The 26,286-nt window shown below is 39.7% G+C and overlaps 1 protein-coding gene across 2 annotated transcripts in view; it reads left to right on the top strand.

The window, feature by feature from the left end:
- LOC104586688 (putative sodium/metabolite cotransporter BASS1, chloroplastic) overlaps positions 1-25,656 on the top strand; it is a 49,678-nt gene extending 24,022 nt beyond the window's left edge. For both annotated transcript variants that reach the window (XM_088893301.1, XM_010243994.3), the window contains 5 exons: positions 5,944-6,099; positions 6,189-6,310; positions 6,388-6,549; positions 23,895-23,955; positions 25,317-25,656. In XM_088893301.1, the coding sequence (XP_088749427.1) occupies positions 5,944-6,099; positions 6,189-6,310; positions 6,388-6,549; positions 23,895-23,955; positions 25,317-25,502 (687 nt within the window). In that variant the 3' untranslated portion in view covers positions 25,503-25,656. The remainder of the gene's footprint in view (positions 1-5,943; positions 6,100-6,188; positions 6,311-6,387; positions 6,550-23,894; positions 23,956-25,316) is intronic.
- The last annotated feature ends 630 nt before the right edge of the window (positions 25,657-26,286 follow it).

The raw sequence follows: 26,286 nt of genomic DNA, 5'->3' as shown, positions 1-26,286 counted from the left end.
GTGTTCTTCTACAATGCATGAAAAATAAATTGACAACGGTTCCAGACAAAACCAAGGCTATTAGATGTCTTTGGAGGGGAAGATTGGATAAAGCAACAACACAATATTGCTTATGCTAAAAACTGTCAACTAAGAAACATAGTAGGTGCTATATTTAGTTTGATTACCAAACAAAACAAAAATACTAGTCTCACTAACTACCTCAGTCGGAAATAGAGCCTTCTCTTCTACTACTTGAATGACCAAGTTCGGTGGTGGTTTGGATATCGTCCAGATCTATATTTCCCCCTTTCTGGTATCTTCCCCCTTCTCAGATGAAGAACTAATGTTGGCTTGGAGTTGGAAATGCGCACCCCTATATTTATCTCCCAACTTGTTTGAGAATTGATTCCCCTTTGTCGTCTTCTTCATATTTTTTTGGGTCTGCAGGGTTCTATTTGCAAAACCTTTTTTCTTGTCGAATAGGAAGGATACCATGCACGTGACTAGACCGGTCCATGTTCCCAATACCGGTCCGTTGCAACTATTAGCCCTACAGGCCCCACCCCTAAAAGTTATTGCCACTGGATTCACTTGATGCTGTAGCACTCTCGAGATGATCACGTTTGCTACGTAACTCATTCTTGGCCTTCAATGCATGGTTCTAGGCTCTGGTTGCTTGAATTTTGACCTCCAAATATCGGGAATGGCGATAGTATTGTTTAAAACTCATCAAAGTTTGCGTCTTTGATGTGGATGCGCCGGGTCGATTTGAAGTGCTCAATGGCCTGCTTCGCCCCCGATTGTAGTGATGGTTCGGGCGTCGCAGTCATATATCCTCATAAAATGTCATCTCTTCGCCCCACAGATTCACAGTGACGGCCGCTTGAACATGGTCTTCCAACGTGCTTACAATGAATTGAGGACGTAGGGGTTGACATGCAACGACAGTTCGCTTGAGGATATCGTAATGAGACTTCAGCTACTATGGGATTATCCATCGAACTATCTGTAAGAAACTAAACACGGGGTGTACAGGTTGGGGTTACCCAATTAATGTCAATTTACGCCCTCTATCTACATTGAAGGGATAGAGATAGTTAGAGAGAGATGTAGAGTGTTGTGACACATGTCATCCTAAACATTTTTCTACACGGCCTATCAGAGTAAGACACATCAATGCCATATGGGTTGAACTTGTTGTATGTGCGAACAACATAACCACCATTAAGGACCACCACTAGCATGATCATGCTTTCAACATGAAATGTAGTAATCTATCATAAGCTACTAAATCATTTGCAAGATCGCCGAAATTTTTTGGGAAACAAGGAATTTTATGCTTGTTATATTGTTGGTGGGCACCTACAAATCCTTCAACCTATATAGGTATTCGGACTCGTGATAGGCTGATCCGGTGAGAGAATATAGAGATAGAGATAGAGAAAGAGAGAGAGGGAGAGGGAAACAGAGTGGTAGAGAGAGAATAGAGAGAGTGAATTTGAGATATAGATTTAGATGCAAACACATTGACAACGAGAGCCTAAACATAAGGGAAACACATAGACGGAGAGAGGGATAGATACATAGAGAGAGAGGGAGATTGCATATGCTTACCGCTTGAGACTGAATGCCTTCTTTGGAGTGAGACCAGTCCAGTTGTAGATTCTTGTCATCAAAGCTTGTGTGAGTTGCCAGTAGCTGAGCCTTGAAAGGGGTGAGGTGTGGTGCGGATTTAGAGGTCTTTTTTCTGATAAAGTGGCTAACTCTCCAGTGTTGGACCCATAACTCTATTTATTGAGAGTTGTAGTTGGGCATCGAACCTTACTTCATTGACATATCACTGTGGACCGAATTGCTTCAAGTTGTGACTCGTACTCCCCATCCATCAAATCCAGTCATATTATACTATTCACAAAATGTAAGGATGATGAATCTTCTAACCATATTTAGTATATCGTGATGTAAAAGAGAAATTACAAATTAATGAGTGCTTCAGTATGTTAATACATTCAACGAAAAACCATAACATAAAATTTTACTAAAATGTCTTCCCCCAATATGTGTGATTGTATTGTTTGTGTATCAACGATTGATTGGTTCCCTCCCAATATCTGTGATTGTATTGTTTGTATATCAACGATTTATTGGTTCCCCCCAATGCGTGATTGTATTGTTTGTGTATTAACAATTGATTGGTTCCCTCCAATACGTCATTATGCAGCATGTCCGAACCAGCAGATAAGACATTGTTATGCCTGTGCACATACAAGGGCTCTTCAATTGGGATTTTAGTGCACTCAGCTACGACTTAAGAGTCGTTCATGATGGAATGTGAATATCACATTCACGATCCATTGCAAGAGAACACAAACTCTTGCACTTGAGAGGGAATATCACAATAACCCCCGACATTCGGTCACTGGTTCAAATAGACATAGTGGTCCTAGTAACTTAGCAAATGCATTGTCGAGTAAACTGCTAACTAGAGTTGGTCAATTATTTGAAAGTGTATTTGAGTTCCGTGCATCCATAGCCAACCGAGTACATTGCTGCAAGTGAAGATTCCAAGGAAGTAGTTTGGATGAAGAAGTTCATTCACGAATTAGGAGTTGTTCCATCCAGCACATCACCCATTCCACCGTTGTGCGACAACACTGGAGCCATTGCTTAGGCTAAGGAGCCAAGAGCCCACTTGAAGTCCAAGCACATCGAGAGGAAGTACCACATACTACGGGAGATTGTTGGTAGAGGGGACATCCAGATTCAGAAGGTAGCATCAACGGAGAATGTGGCAAACCCATTGACTAAGCCACTGACACAGAAAGTGTTTAAGAAACACGTGGACATTATGGGACTGAGGCTTGTACCAGATTAGACCTAAGTGCAAGTGGAAATTGTTAGACAATGTATGCCCTTAGCTTCAATCAGATTGATGTATTGATACATTTATTGTAATGAATAAAAGTACATAATTGTTTCATGCTATCATTGGTGTGTTTCTGTGTAATTACCCCTTAAACTAGATACTTATGAGACTCGTGTTAGTTTAGAATGTTCTCAGCCGTTGGATAGACTTGGGGAGTTTATCCTGCCAAGGCTGACACTAATGTGCTGCCAAAGAAGTTGGGGCAGCCTGTCTCGGCTGCTAGGGTTAGACCCGAATCACATGTAGTGTGTTTTTGGTTTGGAGCACTGAATCCAGACCATTTTCCAGTTATACCCTAGACCTTGGAGACTGATGGGCAAAACTGGAAAGTTACACATAACCCCTAGACTTGATTTTGGTACTACATTGAGTGTCGGATCGGGCTGTCTTTGATATGCCAATCAATGAGATCCTTTGGGGGTCAAAACTTGGGTGTGTTGGGGCAGTCTGAGAATTTACTTGAGTGGGTGATCATAGTGATAGGATCAGCCCCTTTGTCGGACAGTGAAAGATCGGGACTGCACTCTCTCTGATGGAAACCATTGTATATATATATATGTACAATGTTTTAAAACGTGGAGGCATGACGCGAGGCGTTCCACTACCTAGAGGCATGAGGCGTAGTTCAGAATGCAAGAGGCGTAAGCCTCCCAAACACAAGGAGTCCTTAAGAAGAGGGGGGTTAGGAGGAGGATGAAGAGGAAGGGGGGATCTCATTTTTTCTTTATTTTTAATAAAAATCTTTTATATTAAGAAGAATAAAGATGCATAACATTAGTTGAAAGGGGGGGTCTTGTCGAAGTGGCAGGGGGCAAACCACTTTCTTTCCCCTTATATTTTCTTCCCTTCCCTTTTCTTCCCTTTTCTCTTTTTTTTCTTCTCTTTCTTTTTCTTTCCCTTCCCTTTCTTTTCCTTTCCTTTCCTTTCCTTTTTTTTTCTTTTTTCTTTTTTTTCGTCTTTTTATATTAGATGTGCATGAGGTGTACGCCTTTAGCATGCCTCATGAAAAAAGCACAAGAGGCGTACGCCTCAGAGGTGTCAGCGCCTCTAGCATACGCTTCAGGGCGTTTTGGGAGCGCCTCGCCTGGAGGTGCGCCTCTGGGCATACACCTCTCATGCCTTTTAAAACACTGATATATATATTATGTTTTATATATATATATATATATATTATGTTTTAAGAAAAGTGCTTGCAAAAGGTTTTGATTCCCGGGACCCATCCGAGAAAAGAGTGCAACACTGCACCCTGTAGTCAGGGGAGAGGTCCTTCCCTGTCAGGTAGTGCTTGATCATTGTGGGCTGAGAGGTTGAGTGTAAGAGACCATTAAGGGCTGTTTACCTGATGGGTTATGTCTTACTTAAGTCCTTTATCCTTGGGCCTTCATAGGATGGTTGGACTCAGGGATCATTTAACTGTAAATGTTGGGCTCATTTTGAGCCCATACTGATGGACTTAGGGGTTCACTGCATTTAGCAGTGAATTCGACCAAGCCTTTTCACGGAGGCTGGGCCGAACCCATGTGGGCTTATGTGAGATCATTGTTGGGGTCCCACGCCATACAAATTGAACTTAAATAGGCCAGCAACTATCTTGGGACATGAGCTACTTGCTTAATGGGCCTAAAGCCCATGATTAATGAGATTAATCAAGATGTCACATGACAACTTAGGCGAATATGGGTCTGGATCTAGGTCTGGAGCACCCATTCTCATAAGAGGATAAGACCTATCTTAAGATAGAGCCCAGATCCAAATAAAGATTTGGATAAACCTCCTAATTCGATTATGAGAGGTGTTCCTTAAGGATTAAGAGAAGAGGAGGTCGAATTGCTTTTGGTAACTTTGCTTTCAGTTCTCTCTCTCTGTGCTCTTGCCGCCTAGAAACCCTAGTTCGACCTCCAGTTTCTTGGACTGATTTTGATAAGTTCTTTCTTTGAATTTTGCAAGAAAATTGCAGAGAAATTTCATGCTCATCTCCCTTGTTCGATCCATACAATTGGATTGCAGTTTGCTGAAAACTGCGTTGCTGAACCGGCTTCATTCCAAGCTGCGCCATCTTCAGTGGAAGCTAGCTTTGGGATTAAGTTTGGGCGTGAACTACCACTTTGGGAGCTACATCTGTGGAATCTGTATCAGGTATACATCTCCCTCCTTTTGGTTTCAAATCTGATCCGGTTCGGTGCAAGAACGATCCTAGAAAAATGCAGTTTTTTCTAAAACTAGGGAATGCGATTCCCAGAAGGCAGAAACAAATTTTTGAAATTTCGCCCAACCATCTAGCATGGTTCGGCCATCCATATGATGGATCTCTCCTTCCTTCACTGATACCGACTTGAAATAACAACTGTAGCAGATGTAGGTTTAGTATGAGATCAACCAAGAAAAATAGGAAGAAGAAGAGAAGAAGAGAAGAATGAGAAAAAGAAGCAGAGGAGAGCAGAATGTAATGGTTCTGCTGCCCCCACCCCCACTAATTGATATTTATGAGTCAGTAAAAAAGATTACAATGACAAAGTACCCCTGCTTCCTTACAAGTAAGGGAAAAGACAAAAAATTAACAGTAAAACATCAACAAATAATATGGCACCAAACATAAAAAGACCAAGACTTGTCTACTGTGTCTTGTGTCTCTACATTATGCTATAGGAATTTAGTCTGTGATGGAAAACTTTTTGACAATAGTACCGTATTTAGTTGATACCCAGATCTTTTTGGACTATACTTTTTGTTTGTATTTGCTTGGAGAGCATAGGTTTTTGTAGCTCTCCTAGTTGATGTATAGTCCCTGGCTGTACATGATGCATACTTGGTTGAAACATGTATCATGACCTATAACACTAAATAAATATAATATAATATAATACCTTACCTTTTCTCAATGGGAAGATTCCCTGACCTAGCCAACCCTCCTCCTTTTCGCTGGCTTGCTCATAGGGCAAAATAAATGGATTAGATGTCAGAATACCTGAAAGTGAGATCTTCCTTTTTATGATATTTTAGGTTCATTTATCTATTTCCATGAAATAGTGTTGCAGGTAACATTAATTGCTCAAGGGGATGTACCATTATCCATTGTAATGACTGTATGCACCACTCTAGGGGCAGTTATTCTTACTCCAGTCTTGACAAAGATTCTTGCTGGGGCTTATGTTCCTGTTGATGCTGCCAAACTTTCCATCAGCACCCTTCAGGTTCAGAACTTTTAATAAAAACTTGGTTATTGCATTCTTTTCCTGCTCTTATTCTGTAGGTTTCTGAGGATTAAGAGTTTCCCTTCCAGGTGGTTGTTGCTCCAATTCTGCTGGGTTCTTATATGCAGAGTACATTTCCAGCTGCTGTAAAGGTTGTTACACCTTTTGCACCACTTTTTGCTGTTTTATCTTCATCACTGCTTGCTTGCAGGTATGGTTTAACCACATCTGTTTTTTCTTCCTTTGGTTAATTTCCATAGAGGTTAACCTTCTTTTCCTCTTTGATAGTGTATTCTCAGAAAATGTTGTTCGCCTGAAAGCATCAATAGTTGGTGCATCAGTGGCTTCTGATCAATCCCCAATTTTTCGTTTTCAACAAATGTTATCTGGAGATTTTGGAATTATAATATTGTCTGTGCTGTTGTTGCATTTCACAGGTTTCTTTGTGGGGTAAGTTCTGCTTACTTTTGTTAATGTTTTTTTTTTGTCTGTCAGTGCTTTCTTCTTCAGATTGTTCAGTTTCACTTTGGAGATCAATGTTTATGAATGGCACTAGCCACTAGAGTTCATGATAACAAAATTAAATTCTAGAATATTAATCATGACTATGAAAATGAATTCTTTATTAAAATTATGATTTTTTGAGAGCACAAATTGTACAGTATCTGTGGTCTCAAATGTATTTTATTATCAGATTGAGATTTCTAGTACTGACATATAACTATTTGTGGTGTTTCTGATCTTATTATCCAGGGTTATGTGCATTGATGCAGTTCCTTCCATTAATTTGTAGTTCTTGGTAGTTTTTAGCACAGTGCCAATGATACAGGGTGAAACATATGAAAATAAGAATTAAAAAATGTTTGAGACATCACTGCATTTTGTAGTGTCAACACATGGAAGATAAGTTCTATGGACATTCATTTTGTAATGCCATCATATAAGCTGTTCTATCATCTTGGTACATATCTCATCTAAACAAGTGTTGGTGTTGGCTAGAGATGGCCCAGGAGTCATTCAATTCAAGATCTACTATTACTTTGACCTCTAGTGGAATGATTTCCAATCAAATTTCCTCGAGTGATCCTAATTTGTAAGAGTACACATTAGAGGACAAGTTAAACTTGGATGTTTAATTAGAAAAGCCAAAAGGCCTCCTGAGGATGATCCATAGTTGGAGATCAAGGAGTAAGAGAATGTGATTGTTTTTTCTTGTAATCATCTAAACATGATCATTATGTCATGGTTATGGAATTTTATTACTCCAAATCAGTCAAAATATGATGTTTTTAGAAATGACTGCTCAAAACAAGACATGCTTTTAGAGAAGAAATGGGGCAAAGATATTTCAGCTTAGGCAAGACATTGCCAATCTTTGACAGGTGGAGATGAATGTGCCTATGGACTTAGTTGCCTTGCAAGCCCTATGGGAGGAGTTGGATTGTGATAGGGCTATTTATTGGAGGGATATTGAGGATGTTGAGCAATATCAGATGTTAAAGAACCAAATAGGGTGTTTCAATTTCTATCTGTATTGAATCCAAAATTTAATATAATTATAATGCAACTACTGGAAGGGGTGGTGTTGGTTCGGCTGTCTTAATTTGTATGTTTATCCTTGTTGGGTCTTAAGTCATTAGTTATTGGGCCTTAGTTACTGGGCCTAATCTTATTTAGTGTTTATTTGACTAGGTGTCCCTCCACTAATCAGGGGCATTCTGGTCTATTAATGTAACATTATGTAATGTTGTTATATATAATAGATTAGGGCTGGTTGAGAACAAATCCTGCCACCCATCTCATATCTTCTTCTTCTTCTTCTTCTTCTTCTTCTTCTTCTTCTTCTTCCTCTTCTCTCATTCGACAGCTCTATTTCAGCAAACATGGTATCAGAGCACTAATCTTTTGACTGGTTACAGCAGCCGCCTTTTTTCTTCTACTCGCAGTTAATTCTCTCTCTTCTTTTTCTTGGTTGCTGCAAAGAAACCCTAGGGTTGGTCGCAGAACACAGCTGGACCTACATCTAGGGTTTCCCTTGGTTGTAGGGCCCAAGGGGAGATAGACCCAGAGGCTGATGCCCTAATAGATGCAGTACAGCAGATTGTAGCCATTCGGCTAAGATAGATCTGTGTAAAACAGATCTAGGAGAAAGGACGAATCTCAGCAGTCCTAGAATTGTTCGTGGGTGAGAGTATAACCTGAGATAGCAGTGCTTAGCACACAGTAGAAGCTAACACAGCAAGTTGCAGGCTGCGGCAACAGTGATTAGAACGCAGCAGAAGGTAGCACAACAGTTTATAATCTGCGACAGCAGTTATTAGGGCACAGTGTGCAGTGCAGCAAGCTCCGTAAGTGTGAAACAGTTCATTATATATTGTGTTTACAGTCTTGACTCTACGAGTAGGAGAAGATGTCTACCATATCCGGGGAAGTGTCTTCTAGAAATGTTAGGGCTTGTGGGAGGTCTCCTAATTTGGAGAATCCAAATCTGCACAGCCTACAGATCACAAGTGTGTTGTTGGATGAGTACAACTTCAGAGAATGGTCTGTCTCAGCCATGTTGTTCATCACATCCCGGGAACTCACTGGTTACTTGGACGGGCAGAAGAAGGAACCCGAAGTGGGGAGTGCTGAATATGCAGCTTGGCGCAAGGAGAATGCTACAGTTATGTCCTGGCTACTTGCCTCAATGACTCCAAGAGTAGCTAGGACTGTTCAACATTTCTCCACGGCTGCCAAGATATGGGAAAAAGTTTCTAAAACCTATGGGCAGAAAAAGAATAATGCAAGAATTTACAGACTGAATCAAGACATTGCTGCCTTGAGGCAAGGAGATATGAGTGTTGCAACATATTTTGCTACACTAGAAGGACTATGGGAAGAGTTAGATCACCACCTTATTATTGATTGGGAGAATGCCAGAGACAAGGAAAAGCATGACAAACAAGTTGAAGAGGGTAGAGCATTTAAATTTCTGGCTGGCCTAGATCCTATATATGAGAGCATATGGTCCCAAATTCTGGGAAGAGATGAAATGCCCGACTTACATCATGTTTACTACCTTGTGAGGAATGAAGAGGTGAGAAGAAAAGAGATGCAGGTTGATACTCAAACTAAACTAGCTGAACAGTCTGTGGAACATTCGGCCTTAATCTCTACAAATCAAAGGGGAAACAGACACTCTGACAAGAGACATCTGAAGTGCACCTACTGTGGAGGGGAAAGGCATGTGAAAGAGACCTGTTGGGTTCTCCATCCGCATTTGAAGCCAGCTGCATTGAGGAAAGATAAGAAGCATCAGAAGGGTCAATCTGCAAGTGTGAATCTGGCTACGGGTCACAGTGATGATGGTTCAAAACACTCATCCACAATTACTTCCTCTTCCATGGGACAAACTACTAATTCCCCCGAAACCGGGTCCTTGGGTTTTACTGCTGATGAGGTAGAGGTACTTAGCCAGGCCCTAGCCCGTCTAAGGACCAATTCTCTTCCATCCTCCTCCCTTGCCAGATCAGGTATTGTCTCTACCTTTAGTGCAACTAGTACTATTGATCCTGCCTCTTGGATTATTGATTCTGGTGCTACTGACCACATGACACACATGTCTTCCCTATTTTCTTCCTATCATTTTAATGTCTGGCCAAGATAAAATGAGGGTTGCTGATGGTTCTCTCTCTACCATCTCTGGGAAGGGAGTGGTTGACCTAAGCAAGGACCTCTCACTCAAATCTGTCTTGCATGTTCCCAATCTTTCTTCAAATCTCTTATCTGTTTCAAAGCTTACCAAAAATTTGAATTGTAGCATAACCTTTTTTCCTACCCATTGTGTCTTTCAGGACAGATTGACGAAGAGAACGATTGGGAGCGGTCATGAGTGTGGAGGTCTCTACTACTTTGATGCAGACATCAGTTCGGCATTACAAACATCTGCTACTAGTAGTCAGTTCAATGGGGAGTCAATAGCTAGTTTACATCTGTGGCATTCTAGGCTAGGTCATTTACCGTTTTCATCATTGGAAGTATTGTTTCCAGAATTATTCAAAGGTGTTTCAAGTCAAGAGTTATTTTGTGAAGTCTGTCAACTATCAAAGCAATGTAGAAATGTTTATTCAACTTCGAGTAATGAAATTCAAGCTTCTTTTGACTTAGTCCACTCTGATGTTTGGGGCCCCTCTCCCATTATTTCTGTTGATGGCTTTCGATATTTTATTAGTTTTATTGATCACTATTCTCGATGCACATGGATCTACTTATTAAAAACACGAGAAGAAGTGCCGCGGGTAATCATGACTTTTTGCAAAATGATTGAAACACAGTTTGGCACGAAAATCAAACAATTCAGGTCAGATAATGCTGCAGAATACTTTGAAAGGTCCTTGAATCTGTTTATGGAGGATGCTGGAATGATTCATCAGTCATCTTGTGCTAGTACCCCCCAATAGAATGGGGTTGCTGAGCGCAAGAATAGGCACCTATTGGAGACTGCTCGAGCCTTACTATTTCAGCACAAAGTTCCAAAAAACTATTGGTCTCAAGCAATCCTTACTGCATCATACCTGATAAATCGAATGTTATCCAAGGTATAGGAGATGAAAACTCCTTTCTCGGTTCTTTGCCCTCATCTTCCTGACTTTTCTCTTCCACCGAGAGTCTTTGGGTGTGTATGCTTTATACATGTCAAGGATCCGAAGAAGACCAAATTGGATCCTAGGGCTACAAAGGGAATCTTTTTGGGGTACTCTCCTACTCAGAAGGGATACAAGTGTTATGATCCATTCACCAAGAAAAAATATGTTACAAAGGATGTGGTATTCTTTGAGTCTCAATCCTATTTTCATTCTTCCCAGAATCCTCTTCAGGGGGAGACTAGTGGGATTGAAGAGGATTCTTCTGTTCCCCCTTTCTTTGTGCCTCTCTCTACCTCAGACCTTCCATCTTCTCCTCCTGATCCACCTAGTTGTAGTATCCCGGGTGAATCTAGTGAGGCTCCCATTGTACCAGCCACTACTAGTGATGTTGCAGATGTTACTGAAGACTCAAGCAGGCTGCAAAGAGATATCAGAATCACCTACAACAGAAGGAAGAAGGGCCCTCTAACTCATGACAGCAACCAATTGGACTCGGATCAACCTGTCTCAGAAACTCAAGGTAATCCTATCAGTTCCTCTGACTTGGATCTTCCTATTGCCCTTCGTAAGTCTACCCGTTCTTGTACTATCAGACACCCCATTGCTGATTTTGTGTCTTACTCACATTTGTCTCCCCGTTATTGTTCTTTTGTGTCTGCTCTCTCTTCTATGCATGTTCCTACCAGGTATTCTGAGGCAGTATTTGACCCAAAATGGAAAGAGGCTATGGATGAAGAAATGAAGGCCTTAATGAAAGCAGGGACTTGGGAATTAGTGGATCTACCAGAAGGGAAAGGCACTGTTGGATGCAAGTGGGTGTTCACTGTGAAGCATAGGGAGGACGGGTCCATTGAAAGGTACAAGGCTAGACTGGTAGTAAAAGGGTTCACTCAAAAAGAAGGGATCGACTACAAAGAAACCTTTGCTCTGGTGGCAAAACTCAACACAATCCGAGTTCTATTATCATTAGCTGCAAATTTCTCATGGGAGCTACATCAGTTGGATGTGAAGAATGCTTTCTTGAATGGTGACCTGCATGAAGAGGTTTTCATGGATCCTCCACCAGGTTATGGGTTTGGCAAGAAGGTATGTAGACTGAGAAAAGCCCTATATGGCCTTAAGCAGTCCCCTCGAGCTTGGTTTGAGAAGCTATGTGGGGCCATGAAGAAAGGGGGTTACACTCAAAGTGGGGCAGATCATACCCTATTCATAAGGAAGAAAAATGGCAAACTTACAGCACTTATTGTATATGTGGATGATATGGTAATTACAGGGGATGACCAGGAAGAGATTAAAAGACTAAAGGAGGTCTTGGCTGCTGAATTTGAGATCAAAGACCTGGGCCAACTGAGATACTTTCTTGGGATTGAAGTTGCAAGATCCAAAGAGGGCATCTATATATGTCAGCGGAAATACATCCTTGATCTTCTTCAAGAGACAGGCATGATGGGGTGTAGGCCAGCAGATACTTCAATAGAACAGAATCATGGTCTACAGGAGTTAGTAGGAGAGGACTACCTTGATAAGGAAAGATACCAAAAGCTGGTGGGGAAGTTGATTTACCTGTCCCTCACTCGCCCTGACATTGCTTATGCTGTACATGTTGTCAGTCAGTTCATGCACACTCCTAAAATCCCTCACATGAAAGCTGTGGAAAGGATCCTCAGATATTTGAAGTCTTGCCCGGGGAAAGGGATTCTGTTCAGAAAAAACAGTAAAATTGAAGTTGAAGGATATACTGATGCAGATTGGGCTGGCTCAGTTGGGGACAGGAAGTCTACTTCTGGGTACTGCACCTTTGTTGGAGGAAATTTAGTTACTTGGAGGAGTAAAAAACAGAATGTGGTTGCTAGATCTAGTGCAGAGGCCGAATATCGAGCTATGGCTCATGGTGTTGCTGAACTTTTATGGCTTAAGATCCTGCTTGGTGAACTTGGAATAAAGATTGAGTGTCCTCTCAGGTTGTACTGTGACAACAAGGCTGCCATCAACATTGCAAATAACCCAGTGCAACATGATAGAACTAAACATATTGAGATAGACCGTCACTTTGTCAGAGAAAGAATCGTCTCAGGAGAACTTTGCATCCCTTATACTCCCTCCGAGATGCAGATTGCAGATGTTCTGACTAAAGGGCTAGCTACAGTGAAATTCTTGGACTTACTTGGCAAGCTAAACATGATTGACATCCATGCTTAGCTTGAGGGGGAGTGTTGGTTCGGCTGTCTTAATTTGTATGTTTATCCTTGTTGGGTCTTAAGTCATTAGTTATTGGGCCTTAGTTACTGGGCCTAATCTTATTTAGTGTTTATTTGACTAGGTGTCCCTCCACTAATCAGGGGCATTCTGGTCTATTAATGTAATATTATGTAATGTTGTTATATGTAATAGATTAGGGCTGGCTGAGAACAAATCCTGCCGCCCATCTCATATCTTCTTCTTCTTCTTCTTCTTCTCTCATTCGACAGCTCTATTTCAGCAAACAGGGGTGGTATTCCTTCTCTTGATGAGGTTTACCCCATTATTCAACAGGAGGCATCTAAGAGCATTGCAATAAAATCCTGATTAGAGGGAGCAAGAGTACCGTGCTTTTGTATCTGCAACAAGCGGAAGCAAAGCATCTGGAAGGAGGCAAGTTACTAGCAAGGAAGATTAAGAGAATCTGGTTTGTGAATATTACAAAGGTACTAGACACACCAAAGGTACATACTTTAAGTTGCATAGTTTTTCTAGATGTTTCAAGAAAGGAAACTAGCCCTAGAAGCCAAGTGCCAACAATGCTTTCATTGCTGATAAAGTGAGAAGTTTATTGATGGCCCGTACCTAGCCATCTAACACACCTATGGGGGAGATCCTCTTTGAATGGATCTCCATACCACCAAGGAAGTGTTAATTAAATTACCTCTTTACTGAACTGGAAGCCAACAATGATGCCATTGCTTCTACATTTTTTTGTCCATTTAGGTAATCTATGTGTTTCTTGTCATGATTCTAGTGTCCCTCAGGTAATTGATTTAGGGGCTTCCAGTCACATGACTAGCATGTCATCACTTTTTTCATCATTTCATGCATTATCTGGTAGAGGTAAAGTCAGAATTGCTGATGTCTCTTTCTCTTATATCTCTGAATAGGGAGTGATCAATTTAGATTCCAATCTTGTGCTTTCATATGTTCTTCTTGTTCCCTAATTATACATTAATTTGTTGTACACAAGCCATATTACCAAAAATTCTAATTGTAAAGTAACATTTTCCCTGATTCTTGTATGTTCTAGGATCTAAAAAAGGGATGATGATTGGATGTTGACTTGAAGCTGATGAACCTTATATTGGATTATTCATTCAAGCTATTTGCTTTGTGTTAAGTCCTTAATTTTTCCGGACTGGGAGCAGTCCAGTTTAGTGAATAACAGGCCCTAAGTTAATTGGGCCTTGTTTATAATGCAATAAGCATTTAATGGGCTTGTAGTTGAACCCATTTAATGGGACAACAAACTCTTAAATAATTAAATTTATATTAATTAATAATCTTGTGAGGTGTCCCTCTTATTTATAAAGGGGATGCCACTTGTCCTATCCTAACAAGAGGGTTACCCTCCTTCAGCCACTTGAAGTTGGAGGACACATGTCACCTTAGGGAGAGGGAGTTATTTCCCCTCTAACCACTTTAAGTGGAGTGACACATGTCACCCTAGGAAGAGGGAATTATTTTCCCTCCTTTAACCACTTTGAGTGGGAGGACATATGTCACCTTAGGATCGAAGAGTTCCTTCCTTACCCATTTTAACTGGGGTGACACTTGCACCCTAACCCTAAGAAGAGAGAGGTGGGAAGTTACTTAACCACCTCCCTCCTCTATATAAACCCCTCTCCTTGTAGGAGTGAGGGTAATGCCATTTTGTTGGCTAATGCTATTCTATTTGATAGAATTTCCAGCAACAAGAGACAAACAAGAAGAGAAAGAGGAGAAGATTGTGGTGTGAAGAAAAAGAAGTGTTAAAAGTCTGTTATTCTTTAAGTTTAATACCGTAGGGGTACTATTGTATTTTCCACTTCTTTTATTTTATGTTGTGTCGCCCTAGTATACTACAAAAAAGCTGGCGCTGCCAGCATCTCTTTTGACTCTCAATCTCTCTTCTCTCTTCTCTCTTCCTTTCTCCTTCTCTTCTAGATAACATGGTATCAGAGCGAGACTGTCAGATCTGAAAGGATAGATCGAGCAAGCTTCTTTTTTGTCTTCTCCCTTCGCCAGCTACAGTTTGGTTTATTGAAGATCCAGAATATTTTTTCTTCTGCATCGGACTGAAGTACCCTCTCTCCCTTCCTCCTTTTTTTTTTTTTTTTTCTGGTCGTGTGCCAGGACAGAACCTGTAGTAGGTTCACTTGTTTGATGTCAGGTGATCAGCACCTCTTTCTTTCCTTTTTTGTGGGATCGGCTGATCCCTGTGATGGACTGTAGGTCGGTGATGACCTTTATATGCTGCAACAGCAGCCTTATGATGAATTTGTAGGTCAGGGGATGACCTGTATATGCTATGACAGCAGCCATATCTGATTTGTAGGTCAAGAGATGACCTGTATGTGTTGCGACAGCAGCCATATCTGATTTATTGTAGCCAGTGATGACTTGTTATTGCTGTAACAACAACTTTTTTTTTTTTTTGTTTGAAGAATGGAGTTTCAAAAAGGAAAAGGAGGGGAGTGGTTATCTTTAGTTTCCTGGTGCAAAAGGTTTTTATTGGGGTGTTAGACTGCTCTTTTTTAAGGTTTTTTTGTGCTCACTTTGAATGTAACCTGAAGCTGTGATTATGAGTGGTGAAGATTCTGCCACATCTGGTGTTTCCTCAATGCAGAATGGAATGAGTGAGGGTATGGATTTATACTTCCCTATGGCTGTCATACCCTTAGATGGCTTAAATTATTTAGAATGGTCGAAGGGGATCAGGTTATACATTACTGCAAGGGGAAAGATGGGATATATAAATGGGAGAATTAAAGAACCTAATTCTGGGAGTGCTGAGTATGACAGATGGAACTAGGAAAACACATGGTTATGTCCTGGCTTTTAGTGTCTATGCAACCTCAGGTGAGAAGGAACTTTATGTGGGCTGAAACGGCTTATGAGATTTGGGAACATGCAAAATCGACCTATTCTAAGCTACATCACTATGCAAAAATCTATCGGTTACAGGTGGAATCATCCACTTATAAACAAGGGGAGAGGAATCTTTCTGTGTACTATTCGGACTTGACCTCTGTCTGGAAGGAGTTAGATCACCATCAGAGTGTGGACTAGAAGTGTGATGAAGATGCAAGAGCATACAAGAAACTTGTTTCCCAACAAAGAGTATTTGCATTTCTCCATGGCTTGAACCTTGTGTATGAATCCATCAGAGTCCAGATCCTAGGTAGCAAGGATCTTCCATCTGTCTAGGAGGTTTATGCTTTAGCATAGTCAGAGGAAAGTAGAAGAAATTTAATGAATAGTTCTGGAGGGGATGCAGTTGTGTTGGCAATGAAAGGGAATGTTACTACAGGTGGGGGAAATCTTTTTAAGAAGGGGAACTTTAAAAAAAGGGTGGATAACAAAGATAAACTATGGTGCACCCATTGCCAGAAACCCCGACACACCCGTGATACATGCTGGGATCTTCATGTGAAGCCAAAATGGGCTTAGGAATTGAGTAAGAAGCAAGGTTCAGATCTGAATAAGAAGTTAGGACAGCAAGGTCCAAGAAAACCCATTATAGCAAACATGGCTACTCAAGAGAATCAACCCCCTACTACTACTGTGACTCAGACACATACCTTTGGTTTTGACCCAAGGGAGGATATTATTAATTTTTTCCATGACCATTTAGAACTCTATGGTAGAGCAATTCGTCAGATGGATGCTCCTCCTCCCTCAACTTCATTTACGTCTACATCAAGTAATTCTACCACAACTTTTCATGTATCGTCTCATTCCCTTGACTCTCCTTGGATAATTGACTCTAGAGCGTCAAAACATATGACTGGTAAGTCCACTTATTTTCAGACCTATCACCTCCTCTCTAGAAGAGACAAGGTGAGACTAGCTGATGGTTCATACTCTACCATAGCTGGTCAAGGAACCATTTCTCTTCCCTTTGGCCTCACCCTGTCTAATGTTTTACATGTTCCAAAATTCCCTATTAATTTGTTCTGTGTTAGTAGTATCATTAATTCTTTAAACTTCTCAGTGACCTTTTTCCCTTCTTATTTTGTGATCCAAGATTTGGCCTTGGGGAAGATGATTGGTAGAGGACATATGGTGGATGGGCTCTACATGCTGGAGAATAAGGCTGGTCTTATAGTCACAAAGTCTAAGAGTCAGTCTAGTAAGAGTCAGGTCTATTTATGGCATAGTCGTCTTGGTCATTTATTTTTTGAGTCTTTAAAAATGGTGTTTCCAGAGTTGTTTAAGTCAGTGTCAGTGTCAAAGTTTACATGTCAAACATGTCAATTGAGTAAGCATTGTAGAACTCATTTTTCTTCAAAGAATAATAAATCTAAATTTCCTTTCCATATTGTTCATTTTGATGTTTGGGGCCCTATTACTTTACCATTTAAGAGTGGCTACAAGTATTTTATTACCTTTATTGATGATTACTCCAGATACACATGGGTGTATCCCATGTGAACCAGTGATGAAGTACAAAAAATTATCCAAGATTTCCACCGAATGATCTTCACTCAATTTCAAACTGAAATCCAAGTTTTTCAATCCAATAATGCCAAAGAATATTTTCATAATGATGTCACGGAGTTCTTCGCTTTGCATGGATCACTTCACCGTAGCTCATGTGCCCGAACACTACAACAAAATGGTGTTGTTGAAAGAAAAAACCGACACCTTCTTGAATGTCCTTAAACGTTTTTGGCTTGAGGCTATCCTTTGTTCTACTTATCTCATTAATCGTATGCCCTCTCGCTGGTTAGAGTGCAAAGCCCCACATCAACTTCTTTTTCCTAAGGCTCCTCTTCTTTCTATTCTTCCTCGTGTGTTTGGTTGTCGTTGTTTTGTTTAAAACTTGTCATCCACCTATGGAAAATTGGATCCTCGTGCTATTCTTTGCATCTTCTCGGGGTACTCCATCACCTAGAAGGGATAGCAGTGCTTTGATCCCGTCTCTCAGAGGTATTATGTTTCTACGGATGTCTCTTTCTTTGAAAGTGAGCCTTTATTCCCTGTTTCTCCTCAGGGGGAGTGGAGGAATGAGGAAAAACCGATTCAGCTCCCTCCTCTTCCTGATCCTCCTCCCTTTTCTGTTTTCTTTCGTCGTAACAAAGGCCAACCATGTTCAAGAGCTGTGGAACACCTAGAAGCTATACCACCAATGCCATCAAACTCTCCAGGGGTGGATCCTACCCAACCAAGTACCTTGGTTCCCATTTATGTTCCTGACCCTATTGCTGATGACCTTGACCTTCCCATTGCTCACCAGAAGGGTGTTAGGTCTTGAACCACCAAATATCCCATTTCCCATTTTGTTTCCTATGAGAACATTTCACCTTCCTTTTGGGCCTTCCTTTCTTCCATTGACAGTGTTTCCATTCCTAAGAATGTGAAGAAGCTTTGTTGGTGCCTAAATGGACAAATGCTATGAAGGAAGAGATTAATGCTTTGCATAAAAATGGCACATGGGAATTGGTAGATCTTCCTAAGGGGAAGGAACCAATTGGATGTAAAAGGGTTTTCACAGTAAAACATAGGGCTGATGGCACAGTGGAGTGGTATAAAGCTCGTTTAGTGGCAAAAGGGTTTACACAAGTGTATGGAGTGGATTATGCAGAAACTTTTGCACCTATTGCTAAGATGAACTCCATTAGAGTCCTTTTCTCTTTAGCTGCTAATCTTGATTGGGACCTTCATCAACTAGATATCAAGAATGCCTTTCTAAATGGTGACCTTGAACAGGAAGTGTACACGGTATAATCCCCTGGTTTTCGAGCTCATGGTAATGAACAAAAAGTGTGCAGGTTAAAAGAAATCATTATATGGCCCGAAACAATCACCGAGAGCCCGGTTCAACAAGTTTCATGTAGCTGTTCAACAAAGAGGATATAAGTAGTGTCAATCTGATCACACATTATTTGTGAAAAGAGGGGAAGAAAAAATTGCAGTCCTGATAGTATATGTTGATGATATAGTTATTACTGGTGATTGGAAAGATGAAATTCAAAAGTTGAAGAGATTTCTTGCTACCTAGTTTGAAGTGAAAGATCTAGGTCCTTTAAGGTACTTCCTTGGGATTGAAGTTGCCTGCTCAAAAAAAGGGTATCTTCATTTCCCAAAGAAAGTATGTCCTAGATCTGCTCCAAGATACGGGAAAATTGGGAGTGAAGCTTGTTGATTCTCCTATTGATCCTAATCACAAATTAGGTGACTGTCAAGGTGAATTCATCAAGGATGTGGAACAGTTTCAGAGACTTGTAGGAAGATTGTTATATCTTGCTATTACCCGACCAGACATTGCTTATGTAGTGGGTGTTCTTAGCCAATTCATGCATGCCCCCAAGACCACCCACCTTGAAGTAGCTGAAAGAATTCTCAGATATCTTAAGAAGTTTCCAAGTGCAGGTTTATTGTTTCAAAAGCATGGGCATTTGAAAATTGAAGTGTATACCGATGCAGATTGGGCAGGATCCCTGAGTGATAGGAAGTCAACCAGCGGCTACTGAACCTAGTTACCTGGAGAAGCAAAAAGCAGAATGTGGTGGCTAGGTCTAATGCTGACGTTGAATATAGGGAAATGTCTCATGGAGTGGCTGAAATTATGTGGCTAAAAAATTTGTTGAGTGAGTTGGGATTTATAGTTGATGGACTTATGATTCTATACTGTGATAACAAAGTAGCCATAAACATTGCTGCTAATCTAGTGCTGCATGATAGAACTAAACATATCGAAGTCGACAAACATTTTATCAAAGAAAAGGTTGTCACAAGGGAAGTGTGTACTCCCTATGTCAGTTCTGAAGACCAACTTGTAGACATCTTCACAAAAGGGTTACATCACTTGCGACATTATGATTTATGTGACAAGTTGGGCATGATTGACATCTATGTTCCAACTTGAGGGGGAGTGTTAAAAATCTGTTATTCTTTAAGTTTAGTACCATAGGGGTACTATTGTATGTTCCACATCTTTTATTTTATGTTGTGTCACCCTAGTATAAATACAAAAAAGCTGGCGCCGCCAGCATCTCTTTTGACTCTCAATCTCTCTTCTCTCTTCCTTTCTCCTTCTCTTCTGGATAACAAGAAGAAAGGGAGAAAGAGGAAGGTAGGGATTGAAGTATTCCTCCTCCACCTCTTCACTATGATACTTCTGCAACTTCCTATTTGAGAGCTGCCTTTCTTTCTACTTATTTCACATTTAATCATATGTGAGGGAAACAACCATCTACAACCTTGTTTATGAAACTTGGCTGATTATGGTTCCAACACCATATTCACCTATAAAATCATTACTTTATGTGAGGGAGACAACCATCTACAGCCTTGTTCATGAAACTTGGCTGATTATGGTTCCTACACCATATTCACCTATAAAATCATTACTTTATGTGAGGGAGACAACCATCTACAGCCTTGTTCATGAAACTTGGCTGATTATGGTTCTTCACACCATATTAACCTATGTGTGAGGGGAGAAAACCACATACTAGTTTTAAGAAAAGGACTTGGCTGACTATGGTTCCTCACACAATGACAATGCACGTAACCACTATTTAAAAGCCATCTGCTACCTTATTCATGAAATATGGCTACTTATGATCCCTATTTGCTTGTTATGCATAAAAAAGTTTATTTATTTATATTTGCTAGTTTCCTCTCAAGTAAAGAGGGAATATATACCGGAATTTTCAAAGTAAAATTCTACTTTAGTCTATTCATTTATACTTCTAAATCAGAATCTAAGGGATCATCTGCGTGATTTCCTGAATGGGACTTGCCCAAATATCAAAACTCCAAATCATTAGTATAATTTGGTGAGTTATGTTATGTGAGAAATTATACTAAAAATTTTCCACCAACATAGTTTTGTAATGTTCGGTGGGACCCATTCTCCTTTTCATCTTTGGCAAAAGAAGTTAAAATGAAAGAATAGGCTAAAACTAAAAAAATGATGATAATTCATGCATTATTCTTATATTTGTGTTGTGCCTATACAGGAAGAAATCTTGGCACCAAAGGTAATTGTCCACTACCTTGAACTTACGGCTGTAGAAAATGAGAAAATTGGGGTGGGGGGCTCAAAGAGGGACTCACATTCACTGTGGATGTGAGTCCCCTTGCTGCTGCCACCATGTCCTCGGCTCCTAAGACTGAGAAGAAGATCAAGAAGGAAAAAAAAAAAAAGAGAAAGGTCACTAAGTCCTCTCCTGTGAGAAGGAACCTACATGTACAAGCTATGGTCAACTCTGCCAAAAACACAGGTTTTAAGCCTCCAAAGGAAAGAGGTAACCAAGAAGGATGCCTCATCAACCTTGAAGATTACAAAATCAAAGGTAGGACAACTCCTCAGGATGTAGTGAGTCTCTTCAGTCCAAATTCCAAGACAGCCAACAAAAGGAAGGACAACAATGTGGGAGGCAGTTAGAGCTGCTGTGGTTGGACCATTTGGGAGGATAGGAATGCAAGAATATTTAATGAGTTGTTCAGGTCAAAGAAGGAGTTGGTGGAATTAATAAAAATTAAAGTGGCTCATTGGATAAAAACTCTTGATATCTTCCAATGTTTTATAGTGACTCATATAGTAAGGGCTTGGAATGAGGTGGCACACTCTTTGAAACAAAAGGAATGAGAGATGATTGAATGGAAGTCGCCAAAAAGGGATAAAATAAAGTTAAATTTTGATGGGAGCTCTATTTAAACCCGGGGATGGTAGGTATTGGTGGTGTGTTTAGAGGCTCCTCAACTAAAGTGCTGGCTATGTACTCAAGACCTATAGGAGAAGGGGACTGATTAAAGGCTGAACTGATGGTGCTGTTACAAGGATTAAATCTTGCTAAGCAATCCAATTTTAGAAATCTGGAAGTTGAAGGAAATTCAAAAACGATTTTTTCTTGGATCACTTATAGTTAGAATGTACCTACCTTGGTCTTACCAACATGCCTTAAGGGAGATAGAGTCTGAAAGGGGACTTGAATACTTCCTTTACTTGGACACACAAGACGACTAATGGGATGGCTGATACTTTAGCTAAGCAAGGGGTATTGAGGCAGCACTTATTCTGGGCTCTATTGTAAATTAGTTATATGGACATTGTTGTTTTCTGTATTTTTGGTGTAAGGATAGCCAATCTATTGGAACTTTTACCACCCATTAATAAAATTAATCTTTTGCTGATAAAAAAAAAAAGAAAACTATGGCATTGATTACTAAGATTTTTGCTGCAGTAGCTAAAATGAACTCCATTATGTATTTTTTGGCTGCAACTACATATAGATGTTAGCCTTTATATTAACTAGATGTGAAAAATGCATTCTTACATGGAGATTTAAAGAAGTGTATATGCTCCTACCTCCAAGGGTTGAAGTAAATTTTAGAGAAGGTGTGCCAGTTAAAAAAAATCTATTTATAGGTTGAAACGATCACTAAGAGCTTGGTTTGATTGGTTCAAGAAAGCATGGGGAAATTCAGCAGCTCAAGGCTTTCTTAGCATTAGAATTTGAGATTAAAGATTTGGTGAACTCAAAGACTTTGGAGTTGTGACGTCCAAGAAAGGAATATTAGTTTCACAGAGGAAATATACTTTGAATTTGCTAGAAGAAACAGGGAAGCTGGGATCTAAACCTACAGATGCACCAATAGATCCTAATCATCAGATGAATAGACAGATGGAGAGGTACTATATGATAAAGAGATTTACCAAAGATTGATAAGTCAATTACTGTACTTATCCTTGGCATGGCCACACATTGCTTACGTTGTTGAAGCTAGAGTCTAAACCTACAGATGCACCAATAGATCCTAATCATCAGATGCATAGACAGATGGAGAGGTACTATATGATAAAGAGATTTACCAAAGATTGATAAGTCAATTACTGTACTTATCCTTGGCATGGCCACACATTGCTTACGTTGTTGAAGTGATAATTCAATATATGTGTGCCCCCTGTATTCCTCATTTGGAAGCAGTTGAATGGATTCTTAGATACTTGAAAGCTTCTCTTGGAAGGGATTACTTTTTGCTGACTTTGGGCATATACAAATGTTGATTGGATTGGATCTGTAGATGACTGGTTCTCTATTTCTGGTTATTGTGCCTTGCTTGGTGGAACTTTGGTGACGTGGAACAAAAAATAAAATTTTGTAGCTAGATCAAGTGCTTAAGCTGAATTTAGGTCTAGGGCTAGTATTATATCATAATTGATGTGGCTGAAGTTTCTATTGAGACTTAGTGAGAGCTTGGAGTTGCTCATTATGAACTTGTGAGACTCTATTGTGATAACAAGGCTGCAATCAGTATAGATCACGATCCTGTCTATTATGACAACATCAAACATGTGGATGTGGATAGACATTTCATCTAAGAAAAGGTTGACATAAAAGAGATTTTTCTTCTGTATGTCAGGACTGAAGATTCGTTGGCCGATATCTGAACTGAATACTTAGTTTAGAGGAAGTTTGATTATATTTTTGGCAAGTTGAGCATGATTGACATCTGTGCTCCACTTGAAGGGGACTATGGAGATTAATAGGTTTTTCATCTTTTATTATTTCTTATTTATGAGAGGGCAGTATTGTCACTGTCTGTTTTTAAGTTAAGTTTATAGGTTAATGAGTGGACTGGCCAGACTCACTTTTGATTGCTTTTGTTCTCTCTCAATTCTTTGTATACCTCTCTACTCTTCTATTGCTATTTCTTCATTCTGTATTGTTTCTCTAATTTAAACATCAATCTTTTAATTTTTTTTTTTAAGTTTTATTGCATATTTCTGTAACACTCAAATGGACCATAATCTATTATGTTTTATTCTGGATATCTCATGCTACTAGCTGGATGGACCCATGTAATGGGTTAATATGATCAGGTTTCTTAAAAGTAAATACCTGGATAGGTTAAATATTAGATTGTTATGTATAGATTTCTCAAATTCTGAATGCGTGAAATTGACTAAATGATCGCTTGTTACAGGTATCTATCGGCAGCTATTTGTGGGTTTAGAGAATCACAACGGCGAGCAATTTCAATTGAGGTCTGTTTAACTGAACATTAATGTAGTCTCAGTTATAATATCTCTGCTTTGATTTATCTGATTTGAAGTGAGGATGAATCAGAAATATCTAGATCCAAATTCAATCAATTAATACCCATATTAAATGTTATCTGTTGGATTCAGATTGAATTTGAAATGGATTCAGATATTGCGTTATGTTAGCAAATTAAACTAAAAGTGGTCAGAATGTCAGTGTTGCTAATAAAATTAACTAGAAATGACTTTGGTGCTTTATATCCTGAATGCAATACCTTGAAAAAATTCTGAACTGGAACTGATGACTCTATGGTAACATTATAACATAAATACTAAGTACTAACAATACTAACTTTACTAATATATGCATATGTATTGAAAACTATTGAATTGGATTGAGGTGGATCCACATTCAATCCAATTGTTAAATGGATTGTATTGGATTGCCTTTATTGGATCAAATTCAAATTATAATTCAAACAAATAAATACCATTCACAACTCCACGAGTGTGAGCTTGTCTGACACTGCTAGTCCTGGTCCCAAACTCAAATAAAGGAGGGCTGCATCAGGTTGGCAGCCAGTGTTAAAACTTTTCCAAACTCTTGTGAAACATGTATCTTGTATTGTCATCTTGTGCTCATAAGAGTATGTTCCTTGGATGCAACATACTATACCTTTAACCTGTATTTGGTGGAAAATGGGGCAAGGGTATGCTAGGGCATTCTCTAAAAGCAATACATTACAAAAAAGGCCTGGTTATGGTGAGAAATAGTGGGGGTTCCCCTGCTTTCTTTTGGACGAGTACAGGTAAAAAATGTCTGGGGACAGGGGCTATGCTATGGACTATTTGGAAAGAAAGGATTGCAAGGGTTTTTCTTGAAAAAGAGAGGAGTGAGGAAGCAGTGAAGGAATGTGTAATGACAAGGGTGATTCACTGGGTCAGAACTACTGGATATCTTTTCACATCTACCTTGGATGATATTTGGAGAAACTGGGGTGAGGTGGTGAAGAGCTCTTCAAAAGAGAAGCCGCAATGTGCTCTTTAGTCACCTCTGTCTAAACTTCATGAAACAAAACTTTGATGGAAGCAGCCAATGCAATTTGGAGCCATTGGGAGTAGGAGGGGTGTTTAGAAATAAAGAGGGTGAAGGGCTGAGTTCTTGGCAGTAATTCAATTGGGATAACAAAAGGTTTGAACTTGGACAAGCTATTGTTGAAGGTGAATATCAAACTAGTGACAATGAGGGTATGCTGAGAGGCAATAGCCAAACTCTTTATAGTTGTCTCTGTGGTGATCTATCATTCAATGTATCTATTTCTGTTATATATTTTCATTTATGTTTTTCGGACACCCTTGTGCAGGTTGGGATGCAAAATTCTTCACTGGGCGTGGTTTTAGCAACCTCCCATTTCACTTCTCCTCTGGTAGCGTTGCCCCCTGCTATGTCAGCCGTAATAATGAATATCATGGGTAGCACTCTGGGGTTCATATGGAGATATGTTGATCCTTCTGATTCCAAGAAGGGTTTTGAAGTTGATGAGAAGTGATAAGTAAACACGCTGTTGACTCAATTTTTCTTCTCGCTCTTCTCTTTCTCTAATTTATGTTCTTTTATTCGTTCTATCAATCTCAAATTTCATTAATCTAAGCCACTCCATCTTGTTAAATACATTTATGGTCTTTGTATTTCTTTTACATTCACGTGGACTTGTCAAACTGTGCATCTAGACTAAGAAAAGGCCATTAACTAACGTTGTTCCCAGCTATCTAGGGTCATGGGAGAGGTTGATTTGATGTGAAACTAAGTCCAATGCATGAGGTTCCTGCCAATGTGGGTTCTGGGAGGGATAGATATATGCAGCCTTACCCCTGCACATTTGGCATAAACCTAAGCTTTGGATTTTTCTTGCATAAAGTGGCTAGTTTGAAACTTGAACCCCTTATGGTTGTCAATGCGAGATTTTACCATTATACCAAGCAATGACCCATAAACAATGCATCTAAGAGCGGTTTGATAATGGCTGAAGATACTTAACTGGAAAGCTTACTGCTTTGTCTTTTAGTGAATAAGATTTTAAGGAGGTTGTGGTTTCCTCAATGGATGAAACTGAAATTGGATAAATCACTGTATCCTTGAAAATTTTATTATTTAATTATTTCAACAACTAAAAGACAAAGCAATAAACCTTTTAGTTCAGCAATTTCAGCTGTTTTAAAATGACTCCTGAGTCTCTTGTTGATGAATCCTATCTGGAATTCAGTTCTTTCTTTATCATCTGCACTGTATGTAAATGTTTTAGAGTTCAAATCAGCCCCCCACAAGATTGCCCC

The sequence above is a fragment of the Nelumbo nucifera genome, chromosome 8 (assembly GCF_055504915.1).
Source record: "Nelumbo nucifera cultivar China Antique chromosome 8, China Antique-T2T, whole genome shotgun sequence".
NCBI classification, from domain to species: Eukaryota; Viridiplantae; Streptophyta; class Magnoliopsida; order Proteales; family Nelumbonaceae; genus Nelumbo; species Nelumbo nucifera.
The sequence above is the reverse complement of the archived record's forward strand: the minus strand, read 5'-3'. Positions and strand labels throughout refer to the sequence as shown.